At 38.2% G+C, this 15,510-nt stretch overlaps 1 protein-coding gene across 1 annotated transcript; it reads left to right on the top strand.

Moving 5' to 3' along the window:
• The first annotated feature begins 279 nt into the window (after nt 1–279).
• Nucleotides 280–1,671, top strand: bhlha9 (basic helix-loop-helix family, member a9). Its single transcript, XM_057321792.1, has one exon. The coding sequence runs from the start codon at nt 513–515 to the stop codon at nt 1,344–1,346; it is 834 nt and encodes a 277-aa protein (XP_057177775.1). The 5' UTR covers nt 280–512; the 3' UTR covers nt 1,347–1,671.
• The last annotated feature ends 13,839 nt before the right edge of the window (nt 1,672–15,510 follow it).

The raw sequence follows: 15,510 nt of genomic DNA on the forward strand, positions 1-15,510 counted from the left end.
ATGACCTTTGACACCTGACTTCATTCACATCCACTTAAATGAAAATGACCTATGGAACTAGTTTGCTGTGCCTACTGTAGGAAAGTAAAAAGAAAAGTGACATTAGTTCTAAGAAAGTGGTCTGGTTTCTTTGCACTATTCAATAACTGCAAACCTCATAAATGCAAATAAAAACAATATTTTCATTTGAAATTTGGGGGAAATGTACTCACTATTTCATGGCCTTTAAGAGGTTGTACGGCTCTTGCAGCAGAAGGCGTGTCTGAAGAGGGAGAAGGTGAATTTGCCTTGGGGTGCTCATAAACAGCGGCATTTCTCATAGGTGACTGTACCATGTGACTGCTAAGCAAAGTGCTTTAAAGAGCGGCTCGACCTGTTGAGAGGCATCACAGGTAATCACAGGTCGTCAGACGAGTGTGAGAAAGTGCTGTTTAGATTCTCACCGCTGCACTGGGAGACGGACGCGGGGTGCGGGATACCTATGACACGTGAAACGATCTGCAGCTTTTCCAATGGCGAGCAGAGGCAGCTTCACCAGTTCGGAGTTCTCAGAGGAGGAACTGGAGGTGAGTCTTCAAGAACCCGAGGAGCTGGACAGCAGCCCCGGCTGTTGTTACCCCAGCAGCACCCTAAGCGAGCCAGAGGAGCGCCAGGCCAAGAAGCGCAACAGGCCGGTGCGCTCCAAAGCCCGCAGGGTGGCGGCCAACGTGAGAGAGAGGAAACGCATCTTGGATTATAACCAGGCCTTCAACGCGCTCCGGGTGGCATTACAACATGACCTCAGCGGAAAACGACTGTCCAAGATCGCCACGCTCCAGAGAGCCATCAATCGAATCTCCGCTTTATCCGTCTACCTCACCAACAACCCACCAGCTGATGTGATGAAACCCTGCAGCCACCTCGAGTGTCAGCCCGGTGGCCTGTGGTCGGAGACGGAACCGTCTCCCCCTTTCCGACTGGAGACCCAGAACTTCCTCTCCTGGCACCAGCCACTCGCCCATCATATCCAAACCCCCCTGCACAGGCTGTCTTCAGAACAACATGTTTTCATGGACACTCAAAGACATACAGGCCCTGCTTGTCCTCCGTCCCCTCACTACCCCTGTTTCTCTCCTGACGGCCAGCTCTACCCAAACGGACACTGCCGGACCCCTCCTAGCGATACGGCAAGCCCACCCAGGTATGGGAGACTGAGTGACGCTGGGGGTTATCAGGCGGGAATTTGGGGCTCTTGTGGCCCTAGTTATGTGGACAGTTTTGGGGAACCACTTCAGACGCTCCCGGTGCCCTGGCACATGAGTTACCTGCAGGACGCCGGCCCTCAGAACTGTCAGAACACACTCTGATGGACGCACACATACAGTAAACGAGATCCCCAGGAAAATGACTCAAACCCATCACAGACTGAAGCACTTGGACATCACTGCAAGCATTCTGCAAAACTCTGCTAGGAGGTGGAAAAACACTGTATTTGTAGATATTGTGAATGTAATTTGAATTTGTAATACATAATAGAGGAGCAAATATATTAGAACACAAAGGAATTCCGTGTTTTTAGAGTATTATTAACCATGATGCATTGATAAGCTGAAAGATGATTCAAAAGGTCTCTTAAGACTTGTTTGTCAAAAATCATTGGTGATTTTAATAAGACTTGAAATAAAATCTTAAAAGTAGCATCACACTAAACTGGTTGTCTTTCTTGCTAAATGTAGGCATTTAAAGAATGTGCGTGTGCATGTGCATGTGTGTAAACCTATACACTGTGCGTTCTAAATGGTCCTTATTTCAACATGTAAAAATGAAAAAAGGTTATATAATTGACGTATCTTCAAAGTTCATAGCTATGGTAATTAGCCTATAATTTGGATACTAGGAGATACTAACTTATTAGATTCCTCCTATCATAAATGTATTTTACTCTTTTAGCTGAAACAGTGGGGAAAATGAAGAGTTCATTTGCAAAATCAGATTCAGAATTTATGTTTTTGTGTGTGTGTGTGTGTGTGCGTGCGTGCGTGCGTGCGTGCGTGTTCCAATTAATATCAATCAAACTGCAGTTGGGTTGTTTTGATTAAGTAATATTAATTCAAAAAATATAATAAAAACATGATTTTTGAAAATTTTGTAAAACCAAGTTATCTGTTTATACAAATAAACTCTTCAGATGTATATTAGTGAACTGGAAATCATCTCATCTACAAGACAACAGATCAATAAATTCACTTACTCACTGTAAACAAAATAATTTCAGGCATCAACGTAAAGTAGTAAAAATTTGGACGGTTACTACATTTTTTAATTGGTACAATTGCAAATTATCACTTGTGGAAACAGACTGTTCCTTTAATTTTCGAAATTGAGAGTGAGCCACTTAAAAAAATTGGCATTTTTAAAATGCTGCACCCCTAAACATATTCTTCAGTGTGAGGAAAACACCAAAGACTTTTTTTTACAATGCTGCACCCCTGAAAAAATGTCCGGATCTGTTTAATCTCTCTTATTGCAAACCAGTTGCAAATTAAAGTGACCTAGTCTGCTTTCTTCCTTCTGTTTTCAGTTTTGTTAAAGGAATAAAAGGGGGAGATTTGTAATCTTATGTACACATGCTTTGTCTTTATCATAATTTAAATAAAGCTATAAAAACAAAAATGTTTCTGTCAGGGCAAGTCTCCACAAAGGTATCAACAACTTGTGTGCGTACAAACTTAAAGAGACAGTTCACCCCAAAATGCAAATTCTGTCATTTATTCACCCACATGTTGTTCAAAACCTGTATGACTTTCTTTCTTCTGCAGAACACAAAAGGTATTTTGAAGAATGTCCTCATTTGACAGATAAGCAATTGTGCGTGTGTGTGCGTAATTCTCATACATGCCGGTAAATGTACGGAGACAAAGTGTCTACTAATTTCTGGTAGAATGGAGCTTTGATCTTTTTTAAATTCTCGCTATCTTTCATAACACGACCTAACATTCTTATGGCAACCAGCAGCGTGTCTGTACAGTATGCATTAGCATAAGCAATTTCATATGCTCAAGCAAATATTCTCTACACATCTACATTTCTTCTCTTTAGTCACAGCAGGAGATGTTTACCGCACATATTACTGTACTTCCCATCTTGAAAGGCGTTCCTTGTTTTTGGAATACGAGCTGTAAGGGAGCCTCAGGTAGGGTCCTTCCTAAAACAGATGAACCTAAACACTCTTAATATTAGACCATTAGCATGTGCTGTGGGGACAGATTTATGACCTCACAGGAAGGAAGTGTGCGCTCTGCCCATGAAGAAAATCCCCACGGCCTCACGGGGAGCCCCATGGCTACTGATCCATTCATGCACAGAGACTTTCAAAGGCCTGCAGGTGTGGCCGATCCATAGCACAACAACAGGGTTGAAGGTGAGAAAGAAAAGGGGAGGGATTAATTCTCTTCCTCTCATTTCATTCACAGACATGAATCACGGCGAATTCTGACTCACACGGAACGTGCTGAGTGACATTAACGCAAAATGCGTTGAGTGATGTTGACGGCACGTCTGTCGTTCTGCCTGTTGCGGCTACAGGCCTGTCAGGCCGTATTTGAACACATCAGCAGGTTTATGTGTTTGTTTTCTGCAATGAGCAAATCTTTCCAGTCAATGCAGACATTGCTCATCGGATTTAGAACCAAAACGTCATTTCTGTCAGGTGAGAAACAGTCATGCAATGGGAGTTTATACCACTAGAGGTCAGCACATTATTTAGAAAGACTGGAACTACTGGAATAGAATCTTAATTTATAATCACACACAATGGCTTTGATACTAAGTTTTAAAGCATTTCAATAGGAGATAGGAGAAACTCCTAGCAAGAATTGAACCAGCAAAGCTTCCAGTTACCAGCCATTAAGGCAACATGAATCAAAATTGACCCTATGTGCTATTTAATGCATGTTCCCGGTCTTAATGTGATTCATTGGTACATGGTTTTCCAAAGGAAACTTCACAGTCCAATCAATTTCAGATTGGTAAAATAAATCTTGCCCACATTTATTTCTCTTGTATGTCAAAAAATGTTTTGTGTTGATTAGCTAATGTTTGGAGATTACACAGTTCATATGGCGAGTTATCTCTGGCACAATAACGCCTCTCACTCGTGAACTTCAGACCCACAATGCACCGCCCACATGAAGTCTGTCAACAGGAGAATGTGTAGAAGAGCACATGCCAATTCTCTGAGAGTATGAGAGAGAGAGAGAGAGAGAGAGAGAGAGAGAGAGAGAGAGAGATAAATGACTCAACTTGGGCTGAGTGACAGAAGATGACTTCAGACCTTCAGACAGAGACACAAAAGCACATTCATATTAATATAGTGCACAGCTATCATAGTTAACTATTTAAACATTTCTGTTATCTGAAATCAAATGTAACGCAGGCCTAAAATTTTTTAAAAGTGAATATTAGAAACATTGCCTTAGCAATAAAGTGAAATAAGTTTGAGTTGAGGCACAAAAAACTAAAGTTAATCTAAAACTGAAAAATTTAAAAACAAAAGTAACAAGAAAACTAAAATATAAACATAAAAGCAGATTCAAAATAGAAAAAACTGCCCCAGCAATAAAGAGAAATAAGTTTAATTCAAGGTACTAAAATGATTTACTGGAAATAAATAAAAACCAAACAAGCTAAAACTGAGATAAAAATAAATGAAACTTATATATATACTCAAACAGGCACAAACCCAACAGTTGCGTTAAAAATGAACCAATGCTGGGTTGTTTAACCTTTGTTGGGTCAAATTAAAGCATTTTGGGGGATTTATTTAACAGCGGCTAACAGTACATCCTTTTTTCACACAACGCTGGTTGAAAATATCAGCATTTTTTTAAGTGTAGCCAGCTAAACATTGACGCACATGAGAAAATTATTAAATAATAAAAAATAGAAACAAACATAAAAGCAAATTCAAAATATGAATAAAATTAAAATAACTCTGACACCCAAACAGCAGCTATGGCAAGCCTGGCAGTTAAAGAATCACAGATGAGGTTGAGCTTCAGTGTCAGTTTTAATGAAAGGGTTCTGACATTCCCTTTTGGACTACAGTAAACCATGTAATGCTGTGGGACAGTGTTCACGAATTGCCAGCGTTGGCATGTAACATGCTGCACATATGGATATTTACCTCATTAACACACACCAGCAGGTGGTAACATAACACCAAAACTGCCTAATGTTAACAACAGTGTCAGAGAGAGCTTATGCTGTTAGAATCTCATGTGTTTTGCTATTGGATAATGTGCAGCCTGCCGGTCATTATTGCAAAATAAAAAACCCAAGAGTGATGAAGGCACTTGTATTATCTACATTTTGTACTAAGGGATATTACATTATGATAATGACCGGTTGAATGTACAATATCCTGCTTATTATACTGTACGGCTACTTACAAACAAATGAGGGAATGGACATTGATTTGAAAGTGTGGAGGGATACAAAAAAAACCCCACAACTAGCTCAATGCAGAAAAATGTTCATTAGGGACAAATACACAAGGTTAGTGGTCATTGAACAAAGATATGAAATAATGTAAAATCATTTTCATTTTGGCCGAACTCTCCCTTGAATTTGCAGGTCAGCATTATCTTTCTATAAAAGTGAAGTCTGTTAACCAAGTTGTGAAACATTTTTACTTAACCAATCCAAAACAAACACAGATTATTTTAAAGGTCCAGTGTATGAAATTTAGCATGATCTAGGGGTGAGGTTGCGAATTGCAACCAACGGCTCACTCCCCCCCTCCCCCCTTCTTTTCAAAGCACTACCGTTGTATATACAGGGCTAAGATGTCATCATGTTTTCACTTCTTTGCCGAAGGAGATAACGTATTTAGGAAACACGCTCTGTTGCGCAGTTTGTCCGTTTAGGGCTACTGTAGAAACAACATGGCAAATTCCATTATTACGTAAGGTCTTTATACATTCTCTGAAGACATAGTTATGCATATTATATTGAATTTCTGTCAATAGATCCTCCAAAAAATTACATATGACCTTTAAGGATAAACATAAACATGTATCACAGGGACAGATGATTCCTTTCCCGGCTCAAATTAAGACACTTCACACATGAGGGGACTGATAGCTTCAATAATACAGTGTTCATTAAAATAACCCAAAAAAAACAGTCATCACAAAAACATGCAGATTCCCAGCGCAGGTTTCTCCAATCTCACTCTGCTGAATGACAAAATGCACAGATGAAGAAAGATTCTTATCAGCGTATACATGCAAATCTCTCTCATCTGAGGCAAGTTTTCTCAGTCCCTGTACGGTTTGAGTATCTCATCACTATTCATGAAATGATCACAGTATGTGCGTTTAATAGAAATATGAAAATCCATATTTTCTAGGAGCATAATCATAACCACTTCCTGTGTTCTGTCCAGAGTTCATCTTCATCAGTTCAATCACTTGAATGAGATTCTCTACATGACAGCTGATTACAGATTCATGAATCAAAACAAACAGTTCTTAATACAATGCTCTCCGAAGGTTATGAATCATAGTGTCTTATGTGTCTTCAGTAGATTCATTTCTCACAAACACATATTTGTTGAACAACGGTGCATCTAATGAAATCTCATTGTTCTCAGTTATACAGCCATTTTTTAGAGTATTGCAGTTTAAACCTAGTAATAAAATAAATGGCATAACCAATATGACCATCTTTTCAATAAGATAAATAAATGTATTCTTAACATTTTTAATGTTCATTGAGGTGAAATGTGAACCATGTTTTGACGTGTTGTGGTTTTCTATGACTAATTTGAATATCTGTCACAAACAGACACTGAACTCAGTGTGAAGCTTTACTTCACGTGTCATAGACCAAACTGATGATTTTAGAGAGGAAACATATAACAACACACACACTTGAAACATGTTTTTGTTCCTGTTTTAACTTCATCTAATATTTAAAGGTCCGATGTGTAATTTTTGGAGGATCTATTCAGAGAAATGCGATATAATATACATAACTGTGTCTTCAGACCTTACATAATAAAGCGTTATATTTCTATCTACATACACCACGGGTCCCTTTACATGGAATTCGCCATGTGGTTTCTACAGTGGCCCTAAATGGACAAACTGCACTACACGTTTCGCAAATACATTATCACCTTCGGCAAAGAAGCGAAAATGTGACAACATATTAAGTTCTGTGTCAGCCACCGTAGTGCTTCGAAAAGGAGGGGTGGGTGAGCCGTTGGTTGCAATTCACAACCTCACCACTAGTTGCCTCATACACTGAACCTTCTAAATGGCACAAACACAACATCATTGCTACATTATTTCTGCATGATTTTCTGTGGCTGGGCATTGATACGGATGCCAAACCGCACATCCAAACTTTCATTAAACGAGTCTTTGGAAGATGCCAGACTCCGCTGATCTAGCTGGCACATGGCACATCAGACATGCAGGTAGAGTCTAATTACAGCCGAGACACACTCATTTACAGTTCATATCTGATGCTGGATGGGTTTGAATTGGAATTTTTGGCTCTTGCTGTCCATCCCAGGAGACCAGACAAGTCAGTGCTGCATTTTGATTGCAGACACATTTGCTGCTATCTGTATTATTTGTATATTTAATTATTTAATTTATCATTTAATTTGAAAATATATTCAGGCCGAACCCATTCACTATTTCCCCACTCAAGTGAGTCAGGACTGGTAACATGGCAACAGGATTTAAGGGATTGTGGCTCGTCTGGTGCCCGCTGCAGGTTAATCGAATTCACCAAACACAATCAAGACATTTATGAGTCGGTAAAAGCGCAAGTCAAAAAGCAAATGAAATTGCAGGGAAAATGGGCCGATAAGATTACGGCTAAACCGAGTCAGTGTCAGAGAAGACGGATCACCTCGGGCCCCTTCACAGATGAAAAATAACATTAATACTCCGTCCTGAAAAGTTTGAGAAACTTTCTTCCAGGGAATTTTATCCAGAGTTTGATTCCTGGTTCGATTAGGGACTCAGAAACATCATTTACTCGGATGTCGCCTTTGTAATACAATATTCGGTACAGAATGCTCAGCCAACCTCAGTGTTGTTGATCTGAATAAATCAAAATGTCTGCAAGCGGTAAGAGGATAATTAAATGTTAGAGGCTAAATGGAAATTAGCATCCCTTCGGAGCCGATGCACGTGTCTGCTTAGAACTTACAATATCTGGCATTTTTATCTTCATTTAAGGCACTAAGCACAACATTTTCGTTTTTTTTCCATAAGGGAATGCTTCTCTGTCTTTTAAAAATATAACAAAAACCCAATAAAACTATAAATGTTATACAATACTGATCTTCCTGAATGACAAGAGCATATAAACAACAAATAACTGCGATATTTATATTCTCACTTGATGTCTATTCAGTGCTTTACAAGTAAACACAAGCACAAACTACATAGCTTTCCACAATGTCATCTGTTTTTAAAGAGAGGTGTGTCTAACACCTGGATGTTGCTAAAGACGCGCAACCAAGACCTTGATTTTCCTCCTACAGCTTTCTGTTGATAAGTGACATAACAGTTATCTCATTTCTGGCGTACACGGCTAATGATGCAGATGCTATGGCCTTTTAATTAGAGCCGGAGAGAAACAGTTGTATCATTAAGACAAGTTTGCCACCTTGAGGCACGATTAGCATTTCCATACCATTAACTCCTCAGATGGGGCTGCTCATGAGCAAAATGTCTGCACTTAACATATAGTAAGTCTCTTATTAAAGCTAATGTTGATTTCTGCCACTAGATCATGGTGGAGAAGATGTTTTGGTTTGGTGGAGATGACAGTTTCTATTTAATCCTGGATAGTCAGGTTTTGAGACTTTACACTAACCATAAATTAACATTCTAATTTGCATATTTCCAAGATTAATAATGCTGATTGGACAAAAATAATAATTTAATAACTGCTTGTCCATCTGTGAAAATGTTGCTGTGAAAATTGATGATATAATTATTTAAACTCTTCATCATTCCAGCTGACACATTAGCACTTTCCCTCACACGCCGCAATTTAAGTCGAATAAAAGCTTCTATTTTACAAAGTACGCTTGGTTTGATTGCTTGTCTGTTGCTTAACATCTCACTATGCGATTCTGAAATTGATAAGTGGTGTTAACGCTGTTCTGGAGCAGACTTTCATAACCCGGAGTTAAAAGTGATTCCAAAATTATATATCTGCATTGCAAGCAAATATATCTATAGATTGCTCAACAAAGCTGTCTACTGCAAAAAAGACTTGATATAATAAGAGTTATTTCAGCAAATTATTAGTCTCCGCTATTTGTCAGGCATCCGGATGAATCTGATGCTTTAGGAAAGACGTCAGGACAGCATGGCAGCTAATTACATCCGATCTCATTAGAATTATGTCAGATCTATTTTTATGGATAATCTCAGGCTCAGATTGTAGGAAACTATAAGCACACCACAAACATAACGCTTAATTGATGCTGTCATAACAGTGCAAGATGAGTCATTAGCCTGTGATTTCCTTCTTTTCAGTTTTACGTGTTGCTGTATTAAACTGGACTGCCCTTGGCTAATTTAGCCTTTATGTCTTTTCATTTTTGTGTAACATTACACACCGTTTATGGATGTACAAATTTGTGTTTGAGCTTGGGTTTGCTTCCCAAGGAATGCATGTACTCTTTTTTAGCTAGAATGCCCTGCAATCTTATAAAAAATGTAGTCAAAACGGTGTGAAGGATTATCACAGCTGACAAATTCAACAAACATCCATTCCATTACATGTGCATTTGGTAGATTTGTTCCCCAAAAGTGCATTCAAGGTCATACAGTATAGCTTTCATTATTCATGTACCTTGGGAATCAAACCCCTGACCTTGGTGTTGCTCTACCAGTACAGGAAGTAGTTTTTTTTATTATATAACTGTTATTGTGTGAAAAAGCATCCTTATTCCAACAGCCGACTATAAAAAGTATGCCAGAAAACAGTGTATGAGAAGAAAGAATAATAGCACCTGTCACAATCATAGGACGTGGTGTACAGTTATTACAGAGGAAATACAGAGAGTTTAATAAACTCTCCCTTCAGCCATCACATTTCCTTTAATAAAAGGCAACTGGGACGGAAAATATTTATAGCTTGTGCCAAGGTAACTTAATATGAAAATTGTGTTTGCATGCAGAGAGATAGCACCGAGGCGCTGCTGGTATGACAGATGCAGTGCTGTGGAATTATGGGACATTGAACCTGATAAAAGGCTATTAATTAATGTGTGCAGCTAAGTTTGAGGTTGAATAAGACATGCATATACTTTTTGCAGTTGTTTTGTGTTTTCGGGGTATAGCCTTTTCAATATATCCTTCCCTTACACACACCAAAAATATTATTGTTGTTGTTAGTTTATTAATTATAATAATAAATCAGTATTGTTTGTCTTATTTACTATACTAAAGTTTGTCTTTTTTTCTTTTCTAAACCATATAAATAGTATTTTTAGGCATAATCCATTTAATTTAATTTATTAAATGAGGTTTATGGTTAAAATAATTTACCAATGGGGAAGATAGATAGTTCATAATAAAATATATATATTTTCTTTGAAAACGAATTTTATTTTACTTTTTTTACATCATTTTATTTGCTCCATGTAAATAGATGTTTACTAGTAAAGAAAAATATTTCTGAATGTCCTTAAAAACAATAAAAACTGAATTCAACTAAAGTTCAACTAAAGAATCTGACTGAATAAAAATACAAATTTGCGATACCCAACACTTATATCATAACAGAAATGAAATCAGGATGTACTGTAAGATTCGGTCATAGAAAATGTTTTTTACTAATCTGTTATTTCAATGGCAACCACTGTGTAAAACATGTTTTTATATAGTACCATGTCCAAAAAAGACAAGAAAAAGTACAAAAATGGAGAAGAAAAACTCTTGCCGTGTACAATTATTTCACAAAATATCCATAGAATGTCATCTATATTTCCTGAAACATAACCTAAGAGACCCCCCCAAAAAATCACAGATGAGTGATCTAAATGCCCGGAAGCCAGAGGACATGAAGACCATCTCAGCTTCTCTTCCACTCTTCCTCAAAGGTCAATGTTTAATGGATGACTGTGCTCTTAACATTCATCTTAACACTTTATATTGTCAGTAACCATCATTCCAGGGTGGGTTGTGGCCAGTTTTAGTAGATAACAGAAACTATACATTTCCCCGGGTGGCTTAAACGCACAAATCACACTGGTGAGTTATCTGTTCCTGGTGTTATAACACTGGATTTATGAACCATAATCAATCAGGTGACTTGGGTTCCTCTTCTCTCGTGACTTAAATGGATCATGTGATTGATAGCCTCACTAACAGAAGAAACTAACAACAGTATTGGCGATACCACATATTTTCTCCAGGGGCTTCGGAAAGCCACATGTCTTGCCGGACAGACATGAGAATGCAGTATAAATGATTCACTAGATGAGCTTGGTATAAGACTAACAAGACTATAAGTGTTTCTCATACTTATCTGACCAAGCCTTCAACTTTAAACACTTAAAGTCACCATGAAATCAAAGAGGAAAATTCCATGTGTTTTACACAGTGTTGCAGTGATGATTATAAATTATTTATCCGTGCACACAATTTTCTTTTTTTTAATTCATTTGCGCATGAAATCTTTAATCAAAAACATGAAGCTCCCTTTCCCCTCTCAACAACAACTCTTCACCACATGACGTAAGCAACACCAAAAGGGTAAGACTATACTGACTGTCCAATGGCCAGGCATTTTTAGCCCTCCCCTCCAGGCCCAACTTACAACAAACCAATCAAAAAGGGAAGGGCAAAATAAAGCCCCGCCCCACAATTTTTCTAATTTCAGAAGCCGTTTCACTCGGATATACGTCAAGATACGGAAAAGAAGTCAATCGCAACTTCTGTTTCATGGTGAGTAAGTAAAATTAAGCGGGCAATTTGTCCTGCACAGTTTGTGCTACAGGCATGAATGATACCTTAAATACAGAAAGGTGTGGGGATCTGAGCCATATCTGGCAACCAGAATATCACTGAGATTTGAGAATAGGTTTCTGGATGAATGAAAGTTCAAACAGTTCAAAAAGACACACTGTAAAAACTGTAATATTACTGCACATGGGGCGCCAGAAAAAGAAACATAAAATAACATTTTTGTATGCTTTTTATGTTATTTTGCACCTGCCACGTAAATTTGCCGTTTATTCCTGTAATTTCACTGCATTTTAAAAATATGTGAAAATTCTGTAAAATAAAATGTACATAAAATATTATCTTTTTTATACAGTATACCTTGATATTCATACACAGATCATTAACAGTAAAACATTTTGCTTGGCATCAGCAAAAAAAAAAAAAAAAACACTGAATAGAACTCCTAATCTGCCCCACAAAGGAAAAGTGCAGTAACTACGCAAACACTGAATCTGAGAAAAATGCCTTTAAAATGTTCACACCAGCCAGTCATTGGCTGCAATTTTGACACTCTTGTTTCTCTGAAACAGGAAAAAATTTAACCAGGAGACTGGTCACAAGACAGAACAAATGTCACAAAGCCCATTTCAAGCCTTATCTCAATTTTGACCAAATGTGTAGTTATTGCACTTTGCCTTTGTAGGACAGTAATTTTTTTAATGCTCTTTCTTGGATAAATAACTTGTTCTAATTGTCGTCAGAACAACAACAATATCAGGAAGTTTATGTAAGTTTTGCCTTTATTACTGAAACCAGAGACAGAAATCTCATCTCTTAATTGAGGCCCAAGTCAAAATACGTCAATACAGCTGAATTGTGAGATGTTGTAGACATGACAGTGTGTTCTTGTGTGCTCATCTTTGAAATGGCCCTCAATACACTGCCATTATGTAAGGGATAATGTACAGGCAGCCGGTTGTTATCTCCACTTCGCGTGGGGTCCTGATCACACTGTCGGGGCTTCTTTCGCGATAACAACCGGCTGCCTGTACATTATCCCGCTTATTACACGGCTACTTGCCACATTAGAAAAAAACTGGACAAAAAATATGAATTTGAAACATTTTATTAGCTTATTAATGGTTTATTTTGAAAGCGTAAACCTTCCGCGAAAAGATATAGTCCCAAGCGGCTATTAAGCGGTTGTCTAGTGTTTTAGTCACAAGATGGCGCCAGACGGTAACCTTTGTTGGAGCGGAGGGATATTAAACATACAAGTAGTACCGGTCATGTGTTATTAGTTTTGAGCGGTTGTTATTTGTAAAGAACAACCCTTGAAATGTCGCGACTGGCCAATCAGAATCAAGCATTCAAATGAGCCGTGTAATAATCAGAGAGAACAGACCTGTCTCTGGTGTGTCATGTCTGTGTCATTTAATCATCGCATTTAAGGTAAAAGAAACCCAGAAAAACAAGTGCAGAATTAAAACGGATGACACATGTTGGATGTCTGATTCTCAGTCACTCATTCAGCAATTCAGCATTTATAGTGGCTTCACCATCCATGCTAAACTACAACACTTTTGCAGTTTTTCTACAGCTTTGGCACCATGTTCGTAACTTTGAGACTGAAAATCATAATTGAGCAGTTTCTCAATCTACTGTAGAGATGGCATCCGCTGCGATCACTGTCAATCATTCTTTCACTAGAATCAGAGGGTAATAATGCTGCATGCCTCAACGTCTCAAGCTGTCAAACAAACATCTCAATCACAGAAATGAGCACATATTCACATGCTGTGCTGTTCGCATGCCACATAATTATTGAACTAAGCCAATTAAACCCACTGAAGTGACAGGCAGAAACGATTACTATTTACCCATGCACAATACAGTATTGTTTCTTCTTATTAAAAATCAGAGTGAAGAGTGTCTCACTCTCAGCTTCCAGAACCACCATGTGTTACGTCCAAAGAATCTTCCAAATATACACTCAAAAAGGTACAAACCCAACCGATGGGTTATGCAGTAAATTAACATGGGTTAATTTAACCCACTGGGTTAGTTTTTTGGGTTGGAAAAAACCCCAGCATTTCTTTGGAGTGTAGGTGCTTTATTCAAATTGTATCTGAAGGTTTGCATTTGTCTCAACAGAGATAAAACATGAAGGAAAGGAAGACAAATGATTACGAAATTAAATGGTTTTATATTGGGGGTCTTTGGAGAGAATCATTTAGGGAACATTGAGCCATTATCTCTCCAGCCACCTGCAGAAATCAAGGAGTTTGATTTGTTCATCTCAAATGAGGGCTTGAGGTTTTTTCACAAACATCAAGTGTTGAACACATTGAGACCAATGAGAATCATATTAAAGGAATAGGTCATCCAAATTGAAAATTTGGTCATTATTTACCTCTGTAGGGCATCGTCTCATTCCAAACCATTTAACCATTAATCCTAAAACCTATTTTACCCAGTTATTACGGACTGTAAACTCCTAAAAGGACAAAACAGGACAAATTCAGCCACTTTCTGTCAAAAAACTGATCTACATTAAAGAAACTAGAAATTCAAATAAAAGTATTTCAATCTCTTGAAAAGAGAGAAGCCTCGCCTCCAAATGTTTTGTTTACTTGTTTGACTTTATATCACATATTTGTTTGTATGCAGGTATTTCCCACGAGTCCCCATAAAATGTCAGGTTTGATTTTTCAAAATGCCGCAGAGATAAAGAACTACTCGTATTGGATTCGTGCATAAGCGGCCAAAGACCTCGGCTTGGTCTATTATTCACCCATTTAAATTCCAGGCCACTATTTTCCTGGACCCTCAGTGTGTGTGCGTGTGTGCTTGTGCGTTCGTGTGTGTGTGTGTGTGTGTAGAGAAGGTTCTCCCCCAGGACTGGTGAATCAAAACACAGTGTAAGCATGACTGCCATCCAGATGAGAGAGTCACACTGCAGGATCTCTCTCTCAGAGAGAGAGAGAGAGAGAGAGAGAGAGAGAGAGAGAGAGAGAGAAGAGCTGGAGAGAGAGAGAGAGAGAGAGAGAGAGAGAGAGAGAGAGAGAGAGAGAGAGAGAAAATATTCAGGACTGATGAGCTTTACAAACAACAAACAATGATGAAAAGGTTCAAGGTCAGCATTCTCTGTCACTTCGAAATTAACATGAGAGAAATAAGCCTGAGAATCATATCTTAATAATGTTCTGGTCTCTACATATTTTTCACTTGTAAATATGAGCAATCATAATAACAATGCTAATATCTGAACCCAAGAGTCAGGGCAGGACATGCATTAGTCACAGATCTCCACGCAGACATTAAATTTAGAGTCTTCCCTGCTGCGGTTTACTTGATTTTGATTTGCTCAGAATTGGTGCCTTATCTTACTAAGTGATATTTATGATGTATTCATTTGCCTAAAAACCCTTGATAATGCATTCCAGGTGAATGTTATTGCTGTGCTTATCTGCGTGATGACAGTCCACCCAAAATATTTTCTTTAATATAGATCAACATACAGTATACGGCTACAGTA

Source organism: Triplophysa rosa, linkage group LG22, assembly GCF_024868665.1.
Source record: "Triplophysa rosa linkage group LG22, Trosa_1v2, whole genome shotgun sequence".
Taxonomy (NCBI): domain Eukaryota; kingdom Metazoa; phylum Chordata; class Actinopteri; order Cypriniformes; family Nemacheilidae; genus Triplophysa; species Triplophysa rosa.

Bases quoted from the DNA above. Each gene is read 5' to 3' on its own strand.
- bhlha9 (XM_057321792.1), top strand. From the start codon at position 513: ATGGCGAGCAGAGGCAGCTTCACCAGTTCGGAGTTCTCAGAGGAGGAA.